General features: G+C 45.6%; 1 protein-coding gene across 5 annotated transcripts in view; it reads right to left on the bottom strand.

The window, feature by feature from the left end:
• LOC117363329 (lymphoid-restricted membrane protein-like) overlaps window positions 1-20,928 on the bottom strand; it is a 248,868-nt gene that overhangs the window by 151,435 nt on the left and 76,505 nt on the right. For 4 of the 5 annotated variants that reach the window (XR_004540024.1, XM_033950851.1, XM_033950850.1 and 1 more), the window contains 4 exons: window positions 17,456-17,515; window positions 17,317-17,381; window positions 17,121-17,223; window positions 5,879-6,016 (listed from right to left, as the gene is read on the bottom strand). Coding sequence is in view for 4 of the 5 variants with exons in the window: in XM_033950851.1 (XP_033806742.1) it covers window positions 5,879-6,016; window positions 17,121-17,223; window positions 17,317-17,381; window positions 17,456-17,515 (366 nt within the window). In the remaining variant the exon portion in view is untranslated. The remainder of the gene's footprint in view (window positions 1-5,878; window positions 6,017-17,120; window positions 17,224-17,316; window positions 17,382-17,455; window positions 17,516-20,928) is intronic. The other variant, XM_033950852.1, reaches the window with a different exon arrangement.

The following is a 20,928-nucleotide window of genomic DNA, read 5'->3' as shown; positions in this document are numbered from 1 at the left end:
CTTCCTGGTCTCACCTTCAAAGCAGCTTACAGAGAATCGCTGGTCATCTGTAGCGATCCTAGCAGGCTGCCATAGCCTCCACAGCACATTCCCTCTGCCACAGTCCTGTACGGGAGAGGAGAGGCCGGACCGCAGCAGATGGAACGCGCTACCGAGGCCGATGGCAGCCTGCTAGGATTGCTACAACTGACCAGCGATCCTTTGCAGGCTGCTTTGAAGGTGAGACTGGGAAGCCAGAGGACACTGGAAAGAATGGGGAAAACATGCAAGCCTTTGGGGGGAGCCTGGTGTAGAAGTACATGAAGGGAGGGAAGGAGGGGGTCCAAAGAGATGTGCATATGCTGGACTGAGGGCAAAGGGAAGAAATAATGGGTCTAAAAACAGAGGAGAGAGAGATGATGGACAATGGGATGAAGGGAGGGAAGGAACAGAAATGGAGAGAAGTTGGACACAAGGGATGGTGTGGAGGGGGATAGAGACACTGGATAGGAGGGTAGTTTGGAAGAGAAAGGGAGAGATGGGTGGACTCTGGGGTGGTGGGGAAGGAGGGAGAGATGTTGGATGAAAGGCTAGTTGAGAAAGGGGATGGTGGGGTCCAATCGCTGCATGGAGACAAAAAAAGGAAAGATGCCAGACCTCCAAGGGAGGGAAGGGAAACAGAAGGGGAGGACAGAGATGGAAGATGGATGTTTAGCAAGGAGAAAGAAGGAAATGACAAATGGGCAGGAGACCCTGGCAAGCGAGTTATCAGAAGACAACCTGAGACTGGGACCAACGTGATTTGAATAATGGGCAAACAAAAAGGTAGAAAAATTTTATTTTCTGTTTTGTGATTACAATATGTCAGATTTGAAATGTGTATCCTGCCAGAGCTGGTGTTAGACAGCAAGCGTGAACTAGGACCTAAAAGAGGGGAAAAGTCTTTATTTTGTTTAAATCACGGAGACGGCATGGGGTTGGAGAGGTTGTAACCCTATACTTCTACTAAGACTAAGGGGTCTTTTTATTAAGGGGCACATTTAGCGTATGCTAATCTTTAGCGCATGCTAAATCAGTTAGTGTACCTTAATAAAAGGACCCCTAAGTATCTTAATAAAAAAAAATGTTGGCCCTCAACTTAGCCTATGTTTTAGAGTTCGGCTCCTTATGTGATTGAGTTTGACACCCCTGGTCTACGTGGAATAAAACTGGGAATGGAATTAAGCTTACAGAACCAGAAAAGAACATGATAAAAATGAAAAGAAATGAACCCCCCCCCCAAAAAAAAAATTAAACTTGTAATGGTAATTAACCAAAAAATTACTATTTTACAGTAAAGACAATTGATAATTACATACCAAATCTTAACTTCTCTCCAGGACATGTTATTTCTCATCATTCTATCTGATAAAAACGGGCGAGAAATCTTTTCATGCGACACAAAATGGAGAAAAATCAATTAGAACATCTGACCCTAATAAAGTTTAAAACAACGTTCCGTATTTCCTGAAAAAAATAATAAAGATGTAGGTGGCACATTTTTGGAATTCCTAATGTGGGAGTATAGAGGGAAAATGGAGACTTATGTGTGGGTGGTAGATACTGATGGCACAGATCAGAATTGGTGTGGGAAGATCCACACCTTGACTAATATATAGGGGTATGGAAGAGCAATAAGGATGGGTAATTTTTCAGGAGTGAAGCACATTGAGTTGTATAAAATGAAAGGGAAGAATAGAGAACTGCAAGTTCAGAAAAGTGATGCTGTATGGAAGATCTTTAAGTAGTAGGAGGCAAAGATCAAAACCAGAAGACACATGTGCAGGTCTACAATAGTGGAAAGATTTTCGGGAAAAATAGCTGGAAGGTATAGAAAAATGGCAATAATGCTTAAGTGATGTATTAGCTTTTCTAAGAAAGAGTTTGGAGAAACAATAAGGGGAGAAAGGTATACAGTCAGGGGAGAGAGATAGCCTGCTGAAAGGCTAAGTGGAGAAGAGCACAATGATGTGATGCAGCTGTGTAAAGAGGAGCTTGGGTGGAGGTATATGGTGAAAATAAATTTGAACATGTTACAACATGGTTGAAAAAACTTCCATTGTCTGCCTGTAAAATTTCAAATTATCTTTAAAATTCTTGTATTGGTCTTTAAAGTGATTTGACTATAATATTCCTTGGTATTTGACAAAGTAATGACACTTTCAGCTTTTTAGATCCTTACGGTCAGAGAGAGCGATGCAATTATCTACAAATGAGTTCCTACATGTACATTATGAAAACTCGAGTGTATCTATTACAGCAATAGCAGGGGTATCATTATGGAATAATTTGACAGGACCACTGAGAGCACTTTCAGATCTTCAGAAATTTAAGACGACATTGAAAACTACTGTTTATGGAGGCTTTTAATTGAATGAGCAGTGATACTTTTGAGGATACTGGACATGTGTTATGTTTTGAATGTATGTATGTTTTTATAATTATGATGTATTTTGTAAGCTGCTTAGGTGTAAGTGGGTAAGAATTTTTTTAAATAAAGAACAAAAATGTAGAATTCATATCACCAGCAGGTGATGTAAGAAGCATTCCAGGGACAGACCATCTGTGAAGCAAAGTTCACTAGGGAATATGGAGAAAGGTTAAGTAAAAATGAAGGTCTTCCATGAGATGAAAAGATCAGAACAAAAATGCCAAAAATGGAAATCAAAATACAATATTTGCAAATACTGCTATAAAGTGAACTAGATGAGGAAAAATCTCAGAATATACCAGTGCTAAAAATCACTTTCGGTGTAAATATCTTATATGCATAAAAATGTCCATTATATATGGAGAAAAAGTTGCAAGGAATAAAGTCAAAACTTTCAAGTTATCCAGTTCTAGGAAAGAGAACAGGACAGTTCTTGATTTCTGCCAACCTCATCCTGATGTACTGTATTCTTGGACCTGCAGCACTGATTTCAATGGGTAGAATCGGGGGACTACAAATATCCACTGATGTACCTAGCCTACTAGGCACCCGGGGCAGATCAATTTATTTTAAACCCCCCTCCTCCACCAATGTTTTTGCAGTTGCTAAATGGCCATGAGGATTCAGCTCTGCTAGCTTTGAGTTTACTGTTGAGTTGTCAAACATTGTTTTTCCTTTCAGAATTCTTCAATTTTCTGCCTATATCCAGATTTCTCTTTTTACTGTGTTTATCTACAGCTTTCCATCTCATCCCTCACTTTGATATGGCTCCATTCTACTTCCTCAATTTCTCCTCCCGCCGCTTCTGTGCAGCATCTGTCCTCTCTTCTCCCACCCCTTCCATCACTACTTCCCTCTTTATCTCCCATGACACCTCTGCTGTTGCTCCTCTAAACCAGTAATGGCAAAACAAGCTAAACCCTATCATGAGGCTGCACTGTGTATCTAAGTGGCTGCCAGCTCTGACCTGGAACAGGAAGATGGAGCTGGACCAGCACATGTGCATTTAGAGAGCACGGCCCTGTGATAGGGTTTAGCATGTTTTTCTGCTGTTACAGAGAAGCACCTGCATCAGGAAGTGATGGCAGGAGAGAGATGGGGAAGGTATGACACTTGACCTCCTAATTTCTAGCATCTTGTGTAAACTGCCCCTATAGCCACGCCCTTGATACACCACTGCAAATACCACACACCGTTTTGTATTATAAATCAAGGACTGGCCAAAAAGTTTCCTTCCAGGAACTTGGTAACTTGGAAGATCTGAAAAGTAATATTATCAGAGTTTAAACAAGAAAAATATGGTGAAAGTGTGTCAAAAGTAATAGAGAGTGGAGGAAGAAGGGGGGTGAAGCAGCAGCTAAGTACTGAATAGGGGACTATAATTCTAATGAGTAGGAGTACAGTGAAGGTTTGGCAATGAAATAAACCTGGCATGGGTTTATGGGGTATAGAGAGGTATTCCAATTAGGGCTGCATGTCAATCACAGTTAATGCTGCGATTAAACATGTTAATTTATTGCAATTAAAAAATGTAATAAGATTAATCACGTGCAGCCATTTCTGCCTCCCTTTGCCTGCATGTACACACAGTCTGGCCTCACCTTCCCTCCCAACATGTCTGCTCCTTTCCTTCTTCAATCATGTTTGTCTCTAATTTGATTGCTAAAATGTTAATTGATTTATTTAGTTTGTATGGTGATTAGTTTGTCCAATTGTATGTGAGACCAGTTTGTCCAATTGTATGCGAGACCACTATCTAGTGGCTTTTTAAATTGTACATCGCTTAGAAAATTTGTATAAGCGATTCATCAAATGGTAATAAAACTTGAAACTTGAACTTGAAACTTGCTCTTTCCTTCCTCCCCTAGCCAGACAACCTTTAAATCCATCTTTCAGCCCTATAGGCTGGCCTTTCCCTCTGACCCGGCCCACACCTTCCAACAGAAAGTTGCATCAAATGAGGCAGCACAAGGAGGAAGGAGGTAGCTCTGGCAGTAGATTTCTTTGACTGTGGGAGTTTGGCATTCCCATCAGCAAAGCTATGAAACCCTAGTGTGGTAAGGAGGGAGAGGAAATGCATGGCCTCCCTGTCTCCTCCTGTGTACCCCACCCCCAGCCCCACCATGGACTACTGGCTATGTCGCATGATTAATCAAGATAAAAATTTTAATCAAAATGCAGTCCTAACTGTAAGTATGCTATGTGCAATCTAGAAGAATGACAAAATGGACAGGGTGCAGGTCATTAGATATCAAAGAGGCAGAAGGTTATCTTGGAGTATGTAGGAGTAATTATGAGGATAGGTTATGAATATGTATGATCAAGCAATTGAAAGAAGCCATGGAAGCATGGCAAGGACTGGACTACAGAGTATCAAAGGGTACTACTCGACAGGGTCCATAGAAGAGTGACTAAAATGGTTAAGGGGCTGGAGGAGTTACCGTACAGTGAGAGATTAGAAAAACTGGGCCTCTTCTCCCTTGAAAAGTGGAGACAGAGGGGACATGATTGAAACGTTCAAGATAATGAAAGGAATATACTTAGTTGATAAAGACAGGTTGTTCACCCTCTCCAAGGCAGGAAGAACGAGAGGGCACTCTCTAAAGCTGAAAGGGGATAGATTCTGTACAAATTCTTCTTCACCCAGAGAATGGTGGAAAACTGGAACGCTCTTCTGGAGGCTGTTATAGGGGAAAATACCCTCCAGGGATTCAAGACAAAGTTAAACAAGATCCTGCTGAACCAGACAGTACGCAGGTAAGGCTAGACTCAGTCAGGGCACTGGTCTTTGACCTAGCGGGCCACTGCGGGAGCGGACTGCGTGGCATGATGGACCACTGGTCTGACCCAGCAGCTGCAATTCTTATGTTGGACATGACTGAATGGATAGTAGTAATATTAATAGTATCGCCAACTAGCAGTGACAGGAGAACCAAGCTGCAGAACAGGATAACAGTACCTAAGGGGGAAGGTGGGTGAAAGGAGCACAACTGGTTAAAAGACATCAAGCAATGCCACAAAGGCAATACTCGCTGTCAAAGTTTTACCCTAAAGATTTAGGGTGGAACCATAAAAAATATAAGAATTCCTCCACCTATATATTTTTTTTAAGTCAATGCTAGCTGCCCTCCATTTTGGCAATGGATGACGCAGGCAGTTTGTGAGCAAATTCATTCCTTGTGGGGCCATTTACTGGTTAGGTTTTCAAATATCCATATATTTGCACAAGGCACATTTGTGTACTGAAGCAGTGTACATATAATCTTATCCAGATTCATTAGCAATAGACTGAAAACTTATAGTTTTTGGCCATTTAAGAAAAAGTTCCTAATCCCTTTTTTTAGATAAAGGCTTTGCTTTTGGACCCTTTAAATCTCCCCTCCCTTTTTTTCACTTGTTGATCCTCATTTATGGTATACTTCACCATACCAATATTTGGATAGTAGCTTGTAACTCTTCTGCTGCTTGTTCTGGTCCAGGCCCATGAATCAATAAGAGCACCTCCCGATCTAATGCTTCGTCAAGAGTTGTGTGACCAAAGCTGTGCATCCATTCATTCCCACTGATCTAAATTGACAGAAAGAGAAGAGACGGGGGGGTATAAAAAAAGTCAGCTGAAAAATGTACAATTGTTCTGTGAAATAATGCATCAATTATTTAGATTCTACATAATATTCCTAGACAATGCTAAAGAAATCAGCCTTTTCACAAATATTTTTTAAAACAGTATAACATTTATATGTAACACAGTAAATGACAGCAGATAAAGATCTACGCAGTGCATCAAATCTACCCAGCAAGATAACTCATAGCATAAATTATGATGTAATACTACACATGCCTGCCTCTTCCAAGTTTAAATTTCACATACAGTGGTACCTTGGATTACGAGCATAGACCGTTCCAGGAGCACGCTCGTAATCCAAAATGCTCGTTTATCAAAGCGAGTTTCCCCATAGGAAATAATAGAAACTCGCTTTGATATGTTCCCACCCCATCCCCTCCCCCCCACGAGAACCGGCATTGCTCCCCCAATGAACTTGCAGGCCTTGAGCATGCGCAGATGCTCAAGGCCCAGCAAGAAGAGGAGGCCGATCTTCGGGCACCGGCACCAACGCACAGGACATGCTGGTGCCGGTGCCCAGATGACAGTAAGCAGCGGTGGGGGGGTGCCCAATCGCGGCGGAGGGGGTGCTCATAAAATCGAGCCATGCTCGGTTTCCGAGGCGCCGATTTTGCGAATGTTTTGCTCGTCTTACAAAACACTCGCAAACCGGTGCACTCGTAAACCGAGATACCACTGTATTTCCTAGTTATGAATCACCTAAGATTTTGTCTTAACGCAACAAATATTTTTTTCCACATGTTTACATTCCCTAAATGATTAAAGAAACTGATAAAGCCCTTCTTTTAATCGTCTCCATTTACCTTCCATATTTGTATTGCAAACCACCTAGCAACATTGTTTACGCAGTATATCAAGCACCTTTAAAATAAGTAAAATATAGTCCAAGTTTAGGATGCATCCCTGACCCAGGGAAGCAGGCAATCTGGCTTGTCCTGCAAAAAAATAAGTAGATTCTTAATTCCTCAATTCTATTCAATTGACCCCTAATTTGTTACCTCAAGAGACTCCTGAGAAAATTGAGTCATTGGATAAGAGGCATCATTCTATTGTAGACTAGGAACTGGTTCTTGGACAAGAGGGAAGAGATTAAAGGCCATTTTTTCCTCAATGGAGGAAACTGAATAGTGGAGTGTCACAGGGATCTGTATTGGGATTGGTGCTATTTAACATTTATAATAGATCTGGAAATCAGGACAAGTGAGGTGATAAAATTTGCAGTTGACACTAAACTATTCATTGTTAACACACAGTAAGACCTTAAGAAATTGCCATTTGGATGCCCAGTCTTCCAGATGAAACATATGTGGATAAATGCAAAAAGTGATGCACATTGGGGAAAAATAATCCAAATCATATTTACTTGATGCTAGAGTCCAACTATAGAGTCAGCACACAAGAAAAAGATCTGTGCCATTGTAGACGATAAACTGAAATCTTCTGCCCAATGTGTGATAGTGGTCAAAAAGGCAAACAGGATTCTCTGAGTTATTAGGAAAGGGATGGAAAATGAGAAAGAATACAATACCTCTACCACTCCATGGTGTGACCTCACCTTATATAGAAACATAGAAAAAGATGGCAGATAAGGGCCGCGGCCCATCTAGTCTGCCCACCCCAATGACCCTCCCCTATTTAACTCTGTGCAGAGATCCCATGCGACGATCCCATTTCTTCTTAAAATCAGGCATGCTGCTTGCCTCGATCACCTGAAGTGGAAGTCTATTCCAGCGATCAACCACTCTTTCGGTGAAAAAGTATTTCCTGGTGTCGCCGTGTCGCCCTGATTTTCCATGGATGTCCTCTTGTCGCCGTCGGACCTTTGAAAAAGAAGATATCCTCTTCTACCTCGATACGGCCCGTGAGGTACTTGAACGTCTCGATCATATCTCCCCTCTCTCTGCGTTCCTCGAGTGAGTATAGCCGCAATTTATCCAGCCGTTCCTCGTACGGGAGATCCTTGAGTCCCGAGACCATCTGGGTGGCCATTCGCTGGACTGACTCAAGCCTCAGTACATCCTTGCGGTAACGAGGCCTCCAGAATTGCACGCAATATTCCAGATGGGGCCTCACCATGTATCTATACAACGGCATAATGACTTCAGGCTTACGGCTGACGAAACTCCTACGTATACATCCTATGATCTGCCTAGCCTTAGATGAAGCCCGCTCCACTTGATTGGCAGTCTTCATGTCTTCACTGATGATCACCCCTAAGTCCCGTTCTGCAACAGTCCTTGCTAGGATCTCGCCATTTAGGGTGTAAGTCTCGCATGGATTTTGACTGCCGAGGTGCATGACTTTGCATTTCTTGGCATTGAAACTCAGTTGCCAGGTCCTTGACCATTGCTCCAATAGGAGTAGGTCGTGTTTCATATTGTTCGTTGTGCTCTTGCTTGTTATATTACATAGTTTGGCGTCATTGGCGAATAACGTTATTTTACCGCGAAGCCCCTCAGCTAAGTCCCTTATAAAGATATTGAAAAGGATCGGGCCTAAGACCGAGCCGCTGAACCGATTCAATTCTGCGCACATCTTTACTGTAATGTGGCCTCCAGAATTGCACACAGTACTCCAGATGAGGTCTCACCATGGCCCAGTACAATGGCATTATGACTTCAGGCTTTCGGCTGATGAAACTTCTATTGATACAACCCAATATCTGCCTTGCCTTAGATGAAGCCTTCTCCACTTGATTGGCAGTTTTCATGTCTGCACTGATGATTACTTCTAAATCTCGTTCTGCTGAAGTCCCAGTTAAAGTTTCTCCGTTCAAGAAGTACGTCCTGCATGGATTTCCGCTTCCGAGGTGCATGACCTTACATTTCTTAGCATTGAAGCCTAGCTGCCAGGTTGAGGACCAACTTTCCAATGTAAGCAGGTCCTGCGCCATATAATTCTGTAAACTGCATTCACTTACTATATTACATAGTTTGGCGTCATCGGCGAAGGTAAAATTATGGTCTTACCTGTTAATTTTCTTTCCTTTAGAAGCAGCAGATGAATCCAGACTAGTGGGTATAGCTCACATCGACCAGCAGGTGGAGATAGAGAACTGATTAACAGTTGGCCTTAAAGCCTGGTGTTCCTCTTGTTACTTCAGTTATGCCTTTTGCCCAAGCAGCCCGAAAGGAGCATGAGCATCCACAAAACTTCATTCCAGTAGAAAATGTGCCCCTAAATAATACAATTACCAACCATATCCCAACTGAAACCATAAACAAACACCCTACACACATACAGTGCACTTGGGGAGGGGCTCTGGATTCATCTGCTGCTTCTAAAGGAAAGAAAATTAACAGGTAAGACCATAATTTTACCTTCCATAGCAAAGCAGCAGATGAATCCAGACTAGTGGGATGTAGCAAAGCAAACTCAAACCGGGTGGGACGCCAACGCCGCCTCCGCCAGTACCGCAGTGCCAAAACTTGCCTCCGCACTGGCTGCTACGTCTAAGCGATAATGCTTCGAAAAGGTATTACCCGACGACCAAGTGGCCGCTCGGCAAATTTCCTCCAAAGACATCCCCCCGGACTCCGCCCAAGACGTAGCCAAAGCCCGAGTGGAATGAGCATGAAGGTGCTCCGGTACTTTCTTACCTGTCAACACATAAGCCGAAGCAATCGTCTCCTTGACCCAACGCGCAATGGACGCTTTAGACGCCGCCATCCCCTTGTTCTTACCCGCGAACAATACAAAGAGATGGTCCGACCTACGAAAATCATTCGTCACCCCCAAATAATGGAGAAGCATACGCTGCACATCCAGTCGACGCAACGACAAAAATCGTTTACCCCAATCCTCCTTCCGGAAGGACGGGAGGAATACACTCTGGTTCACATGAAATGAAGAAATCACCTTAGGCAGGAAGGACGGCACCGGCCGCACTGACACCCCCGTCTCAGAAAAACGTAAAAAGGGTTCTCTGCAAGAAAGCGCCTGAAGCTCCGATACTCGCCTCGCCGAAGCCATTGCCACCAAGAACACTGTTTTCAGCGTGACATCCTTCAAAGTGGCCGCTGACAGGGGTTCAAAAGGTGCCCCCTGCAACCTCCCCAGGACGAGTTTAAGATTCCAGGAAGGACAAATTCGCCTTACCGGCGGGCGGATATGGTGAACCCCTTTGAGGAAACGGACCACGTCCGGCTGCGACGCCAGCGACGCGCCAGCCACCCGGCCCCTGTAACAGGCAAGGGCCGCCACCTGAACCCTTAAAGAGTTATAGGCTAATCCTTTCTCTACGCCTTCCTGCAGAAAGGCAAGAATAGCCGCCAGAGATGCATGGAAGGGCGCGATTCCCTGTCGACCGCACCAAGCATCAAAAATCTTCCAGACTCTCGCATAGGAGGTCGAAGTCGAAATCTTCTTAGCTTTAAGAAGCGTGGCAATCACCTGCTCCGAATAGCCCTTCTTCTTTAGCCTTGACCGCTCAAGAGCCAGGCCGTAAGACCAAAGCGGGCCGGATCTTCCATCCAGATTGGGCCCTGAGTTAGTAAGTCCGGAGTTACCTGGAACGTCACCCGATCGCCTACTGAAAGCTGAACGAGATCTGCGTACCACGGTCGACGCGGCCAATCCGGAGCCACCAGGATCACCCTGCCGTGAAAGAGAGCGATGCGTTGTAATACCCGCCCTATCATGGGCCAAGGCGGGAACACATACAGAAGGGAATCTGGAGGCCATGGGAGGGCCAACGCGTCCACCCCCTCCGAGCCCTTCTCCGTGCGCCTGCTGAAGAAGCGAGGCAACTTCGCATTGCGGGACGAAGCCATGAGATCCAACTCTGGCAACCCCCACCGACGGACTAGCAGGTCGAACGCTCGAGCCGACAATTCCCACTCGCCCGGATCTAGAAGATTTCTGCTGAGGAAGTCCGCTTGCACGTTTTCGTGACCTGCAATGTATGCCGCCGACAGAAGCGGAACATGCCCTTCTGCCCACTGAAACAATCTCTTTGCCTCTTCGGCCAACTGCGGACTCCGAGTGCCCCCCTGACGATTGACATATGCGACCGCCGTGACACTGTCCGAAAAGATTCTGGTCGGCCTGTCCTGAATCAGGGACTGAAAAGCCCTCAGCGCCAATCTGATCGCTTTTAACTCCAACAAATTGATGGGCCACTGTGCTTCCTCTAAGGACCACACTCCCTGCACCGACGCTTGCAGGCACTGGGCCCCCCAGCCCCTCAGACTGGCATCCGTCGTCACCACCACCCACTCCGGTGTGGCTAACGGCATGCCCCGCCACAGGTGCAACTCGTGTAGCCACCATTGCATGCTGCGAGCCGCCCGAGGACTCCATCGGAGACGCACATTGTAGTCCAGAGAAGCTGGGGACCAGCGAGAGAGAAGCGACTGTTGTAAGGGTCTCATGTGGCCCCGAGCCCAGGGGACCACCTCCAGAGTCGCTACCATGGAGCCCAAAACCTGCACATAATCCCAAACCCGAGGTCTGGGCGACCCGAGAAGTAGGCGAATCTGAGCCTGCAATTTCTCTCCCCGGTCTCGGGGTAGAAATACTCTCCCCAGAGCAGTGTCGAATCTGACCCCCAGATGTACCAAAGACTGCGACGGGGACAGAGAACTCTTGGGAAAATTGACGATCCACCCTAACGACTGAAGGAGAGAAATTACCCTCTGAGTAACCGACAAACTCTCCTGTCTGGACGAGGCGCGGATCAGCCAGTCGTCTAAGTAGGGGTGTACCCGAATCCCTTCCTTGCGAAGAGAGGCTGCTACCACGACCATGACCTTGGAAAAGGTGCGGGGAGCCGTCGCCAGGCCAAAGGGCATTGCCCGAAACTGATAGTGCTGGCCAAGAATCGCAAACCTTAGATACCGCTGATGCGGAGGCCAGATCGGGATATGTAGGTACGCCTCCTTGAGATCTAGGGACGTGAGGAACTCTCCCGGTCGAACTGCCGCAATGACCGAGCGTACCGTCTCCATCCGGAAATGGCGAACACTGAGAAATCTGTTGACCACTTTGAGGTCCAGCACCGGTCTGAACGACCCCCCCCTTCTTTGGAACAATGAAGTAAAGGGAATATATCCCGCGGCCTACCTCTTCCGGGGGTACCGGTACCACCGCCCCCAGATCGAGCAGCCCCTGAAGAGTCATGCGGACCGCCTCTCCCTTGGCCGCCCCATGGGACGGGGACACCAAGAAAGAATCTTCGACGGGAGAGGCGAACTCCAACTTGTACCCTTCTCGAACAATGTCCAACACCCACTGATCCGACGTGATTGTGGCCCACTCCGCCCGGAACGCCGAAAGCCGGCCCCCTAAGGGAAGGGCGGAGGGAGCCAAGCCACCGTCATTGCGGAGTGCGACTTGGTGGGGTACGTGTTGGCTGACCTGAAGAGGGTTTCGTCGTACGAAAGGAACTCCTCTGCTGAAACCTAGGCCTCGACGCAGAGAAAGAACCACATGCTGATCTGAAGACTGGTTTACCAGGCCTGGACCGCCTCACATCTCTGAAGCGCGGTCTAGACGAGGAGGACCTCACCGGGGGCCTAGCCCTATCCTCCGGCAGACGCTGTGTTTTGGTATCCCCAAAATCTTTCACCAATTTCTCTAAGTCCTCTCCAAATAATAAACCTCCTTTAAAAGGGAGTCTCACCAGCCTAAGCTTGGATGCAGCATCTGCTGCCCAATGTCGGAGCCATAAGGATCTGCGCGATACCACTGACAGAGACATCTGTTTCGCAGATGCTCGAATAATGTCATATAAGGAGTCTGCCAAATAGGCCAAGCCTGACTCCAAATCAGCCAGTTCCGAAGGGACAGAACCCCCGGACTCCATTAAATTATCGGTCATCCATTGTGACCACTGCAAACATGCCCTCGCCGCATACGAGCTGCAAATAGCGGCCTGTAAGGTAACCGCCGCTACTTCAAAGGACATTTTTAGGGAAGATTCAATCTTCCTATCCTGCGCATCCTTTAGTGTCACCCCCCCTTCCACCAGCAAGGTAGTCTTTTTCGTTACCGCTGCCACCAAAGCGTCCACCCTAGGTAACCTAAACTTCTCAAGTTCGGTCGGGTCAACCGGATACAGGAGCCGCATGGCCTTTGCCACTCGTAAACTGGCCTCCGGCGTATCCCATTGCGCCGAGATCAGCTCCTGCATGGCTTCATGCACCGGAAAGGACCTAGGTGGCTTACGCGTACCTGCCATCAGGGGGTTACCCGACACCTTAGCATCCTCCTGAGAGATATTTAAACCCTGCAAAGCCTTGGAAATCAAGGACGCCAGCTCCTCTCTATGAAACAGCCGGAGCGCGGAAGGATCATCAACTTCCCTGCCCGGGGGATCCTCTACCTCCCAATCTAAGACCTCCCCTTCCTCTAAAGATTCAGGAAGGGAGAAAGGTGAAAAGGGAAGATGACCTTCAGCGTCCACGGTCGCGAGTCTGCGTTTCTTCGCCCCCTGCGACCGCCCAGGCGACAGTACAGGACCCGCAGACGGGCCGGCCTTAGCCCCGGCTAAACCCGTGGAGGTGGAAGGCCCCGGGAGGGACGGACAGGTCACCTGCACCGACTGGGCCGACTGCGAGCCCTGTAGCAGAAATGCTTGGTGCAATAACATAACAAATTCCGGGGAGAAGGAACTCACCCCCAGTAAAGTTGAACCAGCCTGATCAATGCTAGGGCGCGCAGCCGCGCTGTCCCCTAGCGACCCCGGCTCCCCGACCTCCGCTGACCTCCCCTCAGCCGCGGAAGAGCCTTGCAGTCCCCCCGAGTCATCCTCGAGGCCCGGGGACGTAGACCGTGCCTCACTGACACGGGAGATGGCTACTTCACCCTCTTGCAGGAAGGCATCTTCTGCCGGTGTGTCCCCACACCCTGCAGAGCAGAAGCCTGACAGTGCTCTACGCTTCCCACAGCGCGAGCACCGCTGAGCCGCCACTGCTGCCATCGCTAAAACCGGCGCTTCAAAAAAAAACTTTTTTTTTTTTTTTTTCCACACGCGCGGCCCCACGCCGCCGACCGCTGCCTCCGCCCCCCCCCCCCCCGCGACCGCCGGAACGAACACGAACGACCGACTGACTAAAGAGGAGGCAGATAGCAAACACAGTAACTCACCAACCGGTCCCCGTTCTAACTGCAGTCGGGTTACAGCTGGTAATCGCACTGCAAGCCACACAGCATGGCTCAGCACAAGCAGGAAGACGCTGTTTTTTTTTTTTTTTTTTTTTTTTTTTTTACTGGAATGAAGAACTCCAAGACGAACTTCCTGCAGTGGCCCAAGAACCCACTCAAACCAATGGAGGGGAGGGTGGAGAAGGGACCTGGGAGGGCCCAGGTGTAGCTCCCAAAGCCGGCACCGCTCAGCCAGGCACCCCTGTCCTACTGAAGAGACCGAGTCTCAACAGAGGAAGCCACAGGAACACCACCAAACCGGCCCCAGCCAGAATCCAGGAGCTAGTAGAGTAAGCTCCATTCCTGCTGGGAGATAGAGCAAAACTGAAGTAACAAGAGGAACACCAGGCTTTAAGGCCAACTGTTAATCAGTTCTCTATCTCCACCTGCTGGTCGATGTGAGCTATACCCACTAGTCTGGATTCATCTGCTGCTTTGCTATGGAATAGCGTTATTTTACCTTGAAGCCCTTGAGTCAGATCCCCTATGAATATGTTGAAAAGGAGTGGACCCAGGACCGAGCCCTACGGCACTCCACTGGTCACCTCCGATGTTTTAGAGAGGGTACCATTAACCACCACCCTCTGAAGTCTGCCACTCAGCCAATCATTGACCCATGCAGTTAGTATCTCTCCTAACCTCATCGATTCCATCTTGCTTAGCAGCCTGCGGTGTGGGACACTGTCAAAAGCTTTACTGAAGTCCAGGTACACGACGTCCAAAGACTCTCCCAAGTCCAACTTTCTTGTTACCCAGTCAAAGAAGCTGATGAGATTGGATTGGCAGGACCTACCCTTGATGAATCCATGCTGACTGGGATCCCGAAGATTCCCTTCATTCAAGATCGTGTCCAATTTGCTTTTAATTAGTGTTTCCATGAGTTTGCACACTATTGATGTGAGACTCGCTAGTCTATAATTCGCAGCCTCTGCCCTGCAACCCTTTTTATGCAGAGGAACAACATTAGCTAATTTCCAGTCCAGGGGAACTTTCCCCTTACTTAGGGAGAGATTGAATAACTCAGCCAACGGTTTCGCCAGGACATCACTCAATTCTCTGAGCACTCTTGGGTGCAAATTGTCTGGTCCCATGGCTTTGTTCACCTTGAGTCTTGCCAGTTCACTGTAAACTTCACCTGGTGTGAACTCAAAATTCTGAAATGGGTCTTCTGTGCTTTGTGTTGCCTTCAACTGCGGACCGTGTCCCGGTGCCTCACAGGTGAAGACTGAGCAGAAGTATTCATTCAGTAGTTCGGCTTTATCGGAATCTGCTTCCACGTAACTTCCGTCCAGTCTTCTAAGGCGTACTATCCCGCCTGTGTTCCTTTTTCTGTCACTAATATACCTGAAGAAGGATTTGTCCCCCTTTTTAATGTTTTTTGCCATAATTTCTTCCACTCGAAGTTTTGCCTCCCTAACTGCCATTTTGACCGCTGTAGACCTGGTCCTATATTCTACTTTTGCCTCTCTTTTCTCCGTGCGCTTGTAGGAGAGAAATGCTTTTTTCTTCTCCTTAATGAGGTGCGAGATCTCCGCGGTGAACCATTGGGGTTTATTGTTTCTTTGTCGTTTATTTACTGATTTTATGAAGCGGCTAGTTGCTTCATGTATGGTTGATTTCAGTGTTAACCACTTAGCTTCTACATCATCGGTCTCCGCTTGGTCCTGAATCGAACTCTGCTCAGAATCATGAAGGCAGTTACCACCGCCTCACCACCCAATCACTGCAGTGTTCAATATGGGCTAAAACTGTTGCTAGTTGTTTTTAAAAGTATAAGTAGCAGCTTAAGTAACAACAACTAGTAACAGTTTTGGCTCATATTGAACACTGCAATGATTGGGTGGTGAGGCGGTGGTAACTGCCTTCATGTCTCTGAGCAGAGTTCGATTCGGAGTGGATAAGAATCATATATAGGTTAGTTTTACATAAAGCAGTCTTAATAAGAAACACATTCTATGGAGGACATGCATGTTTTAAGTACCAATTACTAGTTTCAAGTTTCTTATAAAATTTGATTAATCGCTTATTACAAATTCTAGCTTCTTTTGTACCAAGACCGAGTCAGATGGTAAAAAAATTTTGATACAACAAAGCTGTTTACAAACTAAAGATGGCATAGTAAATTTTATCAATAAACCATTAAGGCATGCTGACTGCTTGCTGGTGCCACCCCTTGAAAGGGTTAGAGGAAGGGACTACTCTGAACCTCTTGCAGGAGGTAAGGGTGGGAGGTAGGGAAAGAGATGCTGACAATTATTATTTATTTATTTATTTGGGGGGGGTTGGTGGTTAGGAAAGGGAATGGGAGATGCTGGTAGGGGGAAGGCATAGCTGAAGGTTTATCTATGGTTATCAAGATATCCTCAGATTGGCTCTAGCCTCGTTTCTGGCAGCCTTTCTGGAATGTTGCGACACCCCTGTGTCTAAGGTTGGAACCTTCTTCACCAGCATTTTAAAACTGGTCTAACAGCCAGGTTCTTATTTGAGTTTCGGGATTAGCCGTAAAACATGCAGTGGGTGCTTATGATCAACAGTCTTTTGGAGTCACTGCCTCCCTTCCCCATACATAGCCTGTAGCTCCTCTATCTACCTTCCTCCAGTGTTTGTCCTTACAACTACTTCATGTCTTCATTTCCTTCCTGAATGGATTTGTGGCAATTTAAATCTGTATCTTTTTGTAAGCCATATCAAGATGTCTTATATAGGCTGCATAACATAATTCAACTAAATTTCCATGAGCTCTTTTGCACACTGGTATCAAAGCACACAGTATCACTGTAATGAATTTACAGTTACTCTATATTCTGAGGTGCCTCAAATCAAGTTTGTTAAATATTTGTAACTTCATTAAAGACATCTAGAACTTTTGATATCATCTAGTATCCAAACCAAATATTATACCTCTGGAGACTGCTGTGCAAGTTCCAGTTCACTGAGCAAAGAATTCTTCTGTTCCATGATGTTGTGTTTATACTTGTATGCTGTTGAAGATCTAAAATCATCTCTAGGATAAGGTGAAGGGAGGGAGATATAAAAGATAATTCACTCTATACTGAACTAGCTGGTACTGATACACTCACAAATGACCAGCACTTACGAAATTAACTCTTGCTGCATTTGTTGTATTCTGCTCTCCAATTTAGTCTTTTCTGTCCGCAAAGTCTATGGGGAAAAAAAAAAGTAGCTTCATGCAATACAAATTCAATATACAGCATATTTCCCAGGTCAGTCTTTACCTCATTTATTGAGGAGTATTCTACCAACTCAGATTTTAGTTCGTCAATGTGTAAATGCTTCTGCAAAAAAAGAAATAGAAGAAAGTTTAGCACTGCATGCTGCCAAGTAGGGAAGCAAGTGAGTCAAAGTAAAAGGAATATACTATATGGAACAGAACAACTATCTAAGATTAAATCAGAAAGGCCAATGTTTTTTATTTTTTTACAAGATCATCTCTCCTTCTTTGTCCTTGTATAAAAGGTTCTGCATTAAGGAGGTAATTGTTGAAAGAAGGCATTAATGTTTATTCACCAAATATATGCATAAATGATTAAAATACTAGCAAAAACATGTATGTGCATACATATAAGTTTTCAAGTTCATTATAAATCTGATTAATCACTTATTCAAAATTCTAAGCGATGTACAAATCAATAAAATTACAAATTTGGGGGGGAACAAAACAAACGATTAGAACTAACCTAACAGAACATATTAAAACAAAAGGAAAGAATGGGAAGAGAAATACACGTTGTTGATAGTAAATAATACACGTATGGGGAAAAAACAATAGGAGGGGAGAGCAATGTGCTTCAAAAAAAGTTATGAAATAGTTATGAAATACGATTCATTTGAGGCTTAAATGCCAAAAAAGCAGCCTAAATGCATCTCTTATATCCCAATGTATTTGACAGCTGGGCATACCCATGGGCAGAGTCTAGGCAAGACAGTATTATGTAAGTTACATATGAAAGTTACATACATTCTCCAGAATTCTACTGTTCAACGGCTCCCCCTTCTGCTTCTATTCCTTTCTCTCCTCTCTTCTACCTTCCAAAGTATTTAGATCAATGCTGTCTTGTTAAAATGTTTATTTTATTTTTATTTTTCCTCTAACTCTACTTTTCACTTCTCTATTACCCTCCAGGTACTTTAGTTAGATTGTGAGCCTTTGGGACAGTAAGGGAATTTTTCAAGTACCTTTCTTATTTCTAATCTTAATGTATATTTTCTGTAAACCGCTTAGAACCTAACGGATGTAGCGGTATAAAAGAAATAAATTACATTACATTACATACGTCACTAAAAGACAGAGTATTATAGATTTCTATTGTACTTTGTGTGTCTAAGTGCTTTAAAAGGGAGCCCCCTAAGTAACTAGGAAACCACTAGAGAAGAAACAAGGTCCCTAGTGTACTGGGGTTAGATAAAAAAAAGACAGCCAGCCTTAAGTCCAGACATCTTTAAATTTGTGTAAGGCTATGGAGAAGGCAGTTAAATTTGGATGCAGATGAACCAAGTATAACCCAATGGTAAAAGGTTCCTTGGCCTATGATAACCTGCTTTTCTTATAATGGCAATAAGCAGATCTCAGGGGAAGAAATTTCATTTGTAAAAAAGAGAAACAAGATATAGAAAGTTCTTAGGCTTCAGCGGCTATCATCATGATTGTTGCTGTTTCCTGGGTCTTGCCACCTCTGGGTAGGTAGAACCAATGTTTCAGCATGATGGCTTAAATTTCTGTTCTACTTATCCAGATGCAGCAAGACCCAGAAAACAGCAACAACCAAGATACAGAAAGAGCTCAATATCACAGGTATCACAAGGTGGCAAGGGCCACCCCAGATCCTTGCAATGTGTCCACTTTTCCTTCTGCTATCCAGTGTAACGCTTGGCACACACATTTGCACCATCACCATCCCCCTCCCCCAAGCAGATCAGAAGGCTTGAAGAATATCAAGACCCAGCAATTGGAGGTGATGGCCATCCACTCCTCCAGGAAGGTCAAAAGCTGTCCCCCGATCTGAGGAAGACTAGCTGAGGGCCTCGTGTCAATTGTTTCTTTGGGGTTGATGCAGTGTGGCTCCCTGAAGGCAGTGGACGGTAGCTTCCAAACTGCTGTTTGACTGACTTATAGGATCTCTGACCCAAGGAGCCCTCATAATACTGAGGGGAACATCTGGAGGGATGAATGTTAGAACGTCCCAGCCCTCGAGAGGACCAGGGCCTGCTATCTGGCAACATCATGGGTTTACTGTCCTGCACACTAGCCATAAGGTCATCCAGATCTTTACCGAACAGTAATTATCCTTTAAAAAGAAACTTACTAAGGGTCACCTTGGAGAATGAGTCGCCAGACCACTGCTGGATCCACAACATTCTACGCACAGAGATAAGAGTACACAGAGAACTTGCTCACCACTCTGAAGGGATTGTACAAGGCATCTGCCACATAATCCAAGTCTGAAATTAAAAAGGGAAAGAGAAATGGGAAAGGGAATAGGGACTTGTATACCACCATTTTGTGGCTTTGGCATTTCAAAGTTTACATTTAAAGTGGTGGACACTGGATGATTAAGTGATGTCCAGGTTAACAAGGAACAGCACCAGGATTTAATCTCAGAACCTCTGAGTATAGGGGCAGCAGCTCAACTAGTGAGCCGCAGCCCTTCCATCCTGAAGCAGAATAGTGTCAGGATCATGGCGAAGATATGAGAGGCAAGCTCTAGCCACAAAGGAAGCAGCCATAGCCATTTTCAGCCCAGAGGCCACAGAGTCAAAGAGCCATCCGAGGATAAAATCAATCCTACAGTCCTGTTCTTTTTCAGCACAACCCCTTCTTCACTAAGGAGAGAAGTACACTTGGTAACCTGCACCAGCAAGGAATCTGCTTTGGGGGACGCAAAACCCTGGTTAAACATGGCTCCAAAGACTCTCAGGACCTTCCGGTGCCTCCCAGGTGATCCGTGAGCATTTTTGCTATGTCCAGATGATCAGGAAAGGACAAAAACTGTGGCTATATGCTACTCATGATAGAGCATTCCACCATTGCTGACCGTTCATCCTCCATTTGCAACTCCTGGAGGGATTCGGAAACTAACCCATTCAAGGCGGAGGGCTTGAAGAGTTTCTGCACTGTGGAGTCTTCACCCAGATCTGGAGCCCCTCCCAGATCCGGATCGTGGAAATTCACAAGCATAGCTACATCCCCTGCAGAGGTGGTACCTGCTTGTATAAGCAAAGGCATGGTTAAGTTATCTGGATTATCCGTGTCATCAGTTGGCATATCATCCCTCATAAAATTTGAAGACTCTGGACTTAAGACCCATGTCCTGAGAAGGGGGCACCCCCAAAGCCAGCATGGATACCAAAGGAGGCATATTTGGTACCTCTTTCTTGGCTATATAAGCCTGAAAAGACATGTTAATAAATTCCAGGGAGAAACCTTCATCTGATGTAGCAGCTGCCTCCTGGGAACTTTTTTTGGCACTCTAAGAAGATATGTTCACCTTTGATGGAGAATCACGGTGCATTTTGCTGGGGCCACAAGTACACCTTCCCCGGAGGAAAAACACAAGAACCTGCAAAATGCAGCGATTTTAGGGGTGGGGGGAACCTAGGACTAACTCCCAAACTGCCCAAAAACTACTTTTAGAGACCGCCCCCCCCAAAAAAAAAAAATTGGTGTGATAGGCTGTCAGCTCTGTACTCA

The sequence above is a fragment of the Geotrypetes seraphini genome, chromosome 7, assembly GCF_902459505.1.
Source record: "Geotrypetes seraphini chromosome 7, aGeoSer1.1, whole genome shotgun sequence".
In the NCBI taxonomy this organism is placed as follows: domain Eukaryota; kingdom Metazoa; phylum Chordata; class Amphibia; order Gymnophiona; family Dermophiidae; genus Geotrypetes; species Geotrypetes seraphini.
Note: the sequence above shows the minus strand (reverse complement) of the source record. Positions and strands in the feature narration are given on the sequence as shown.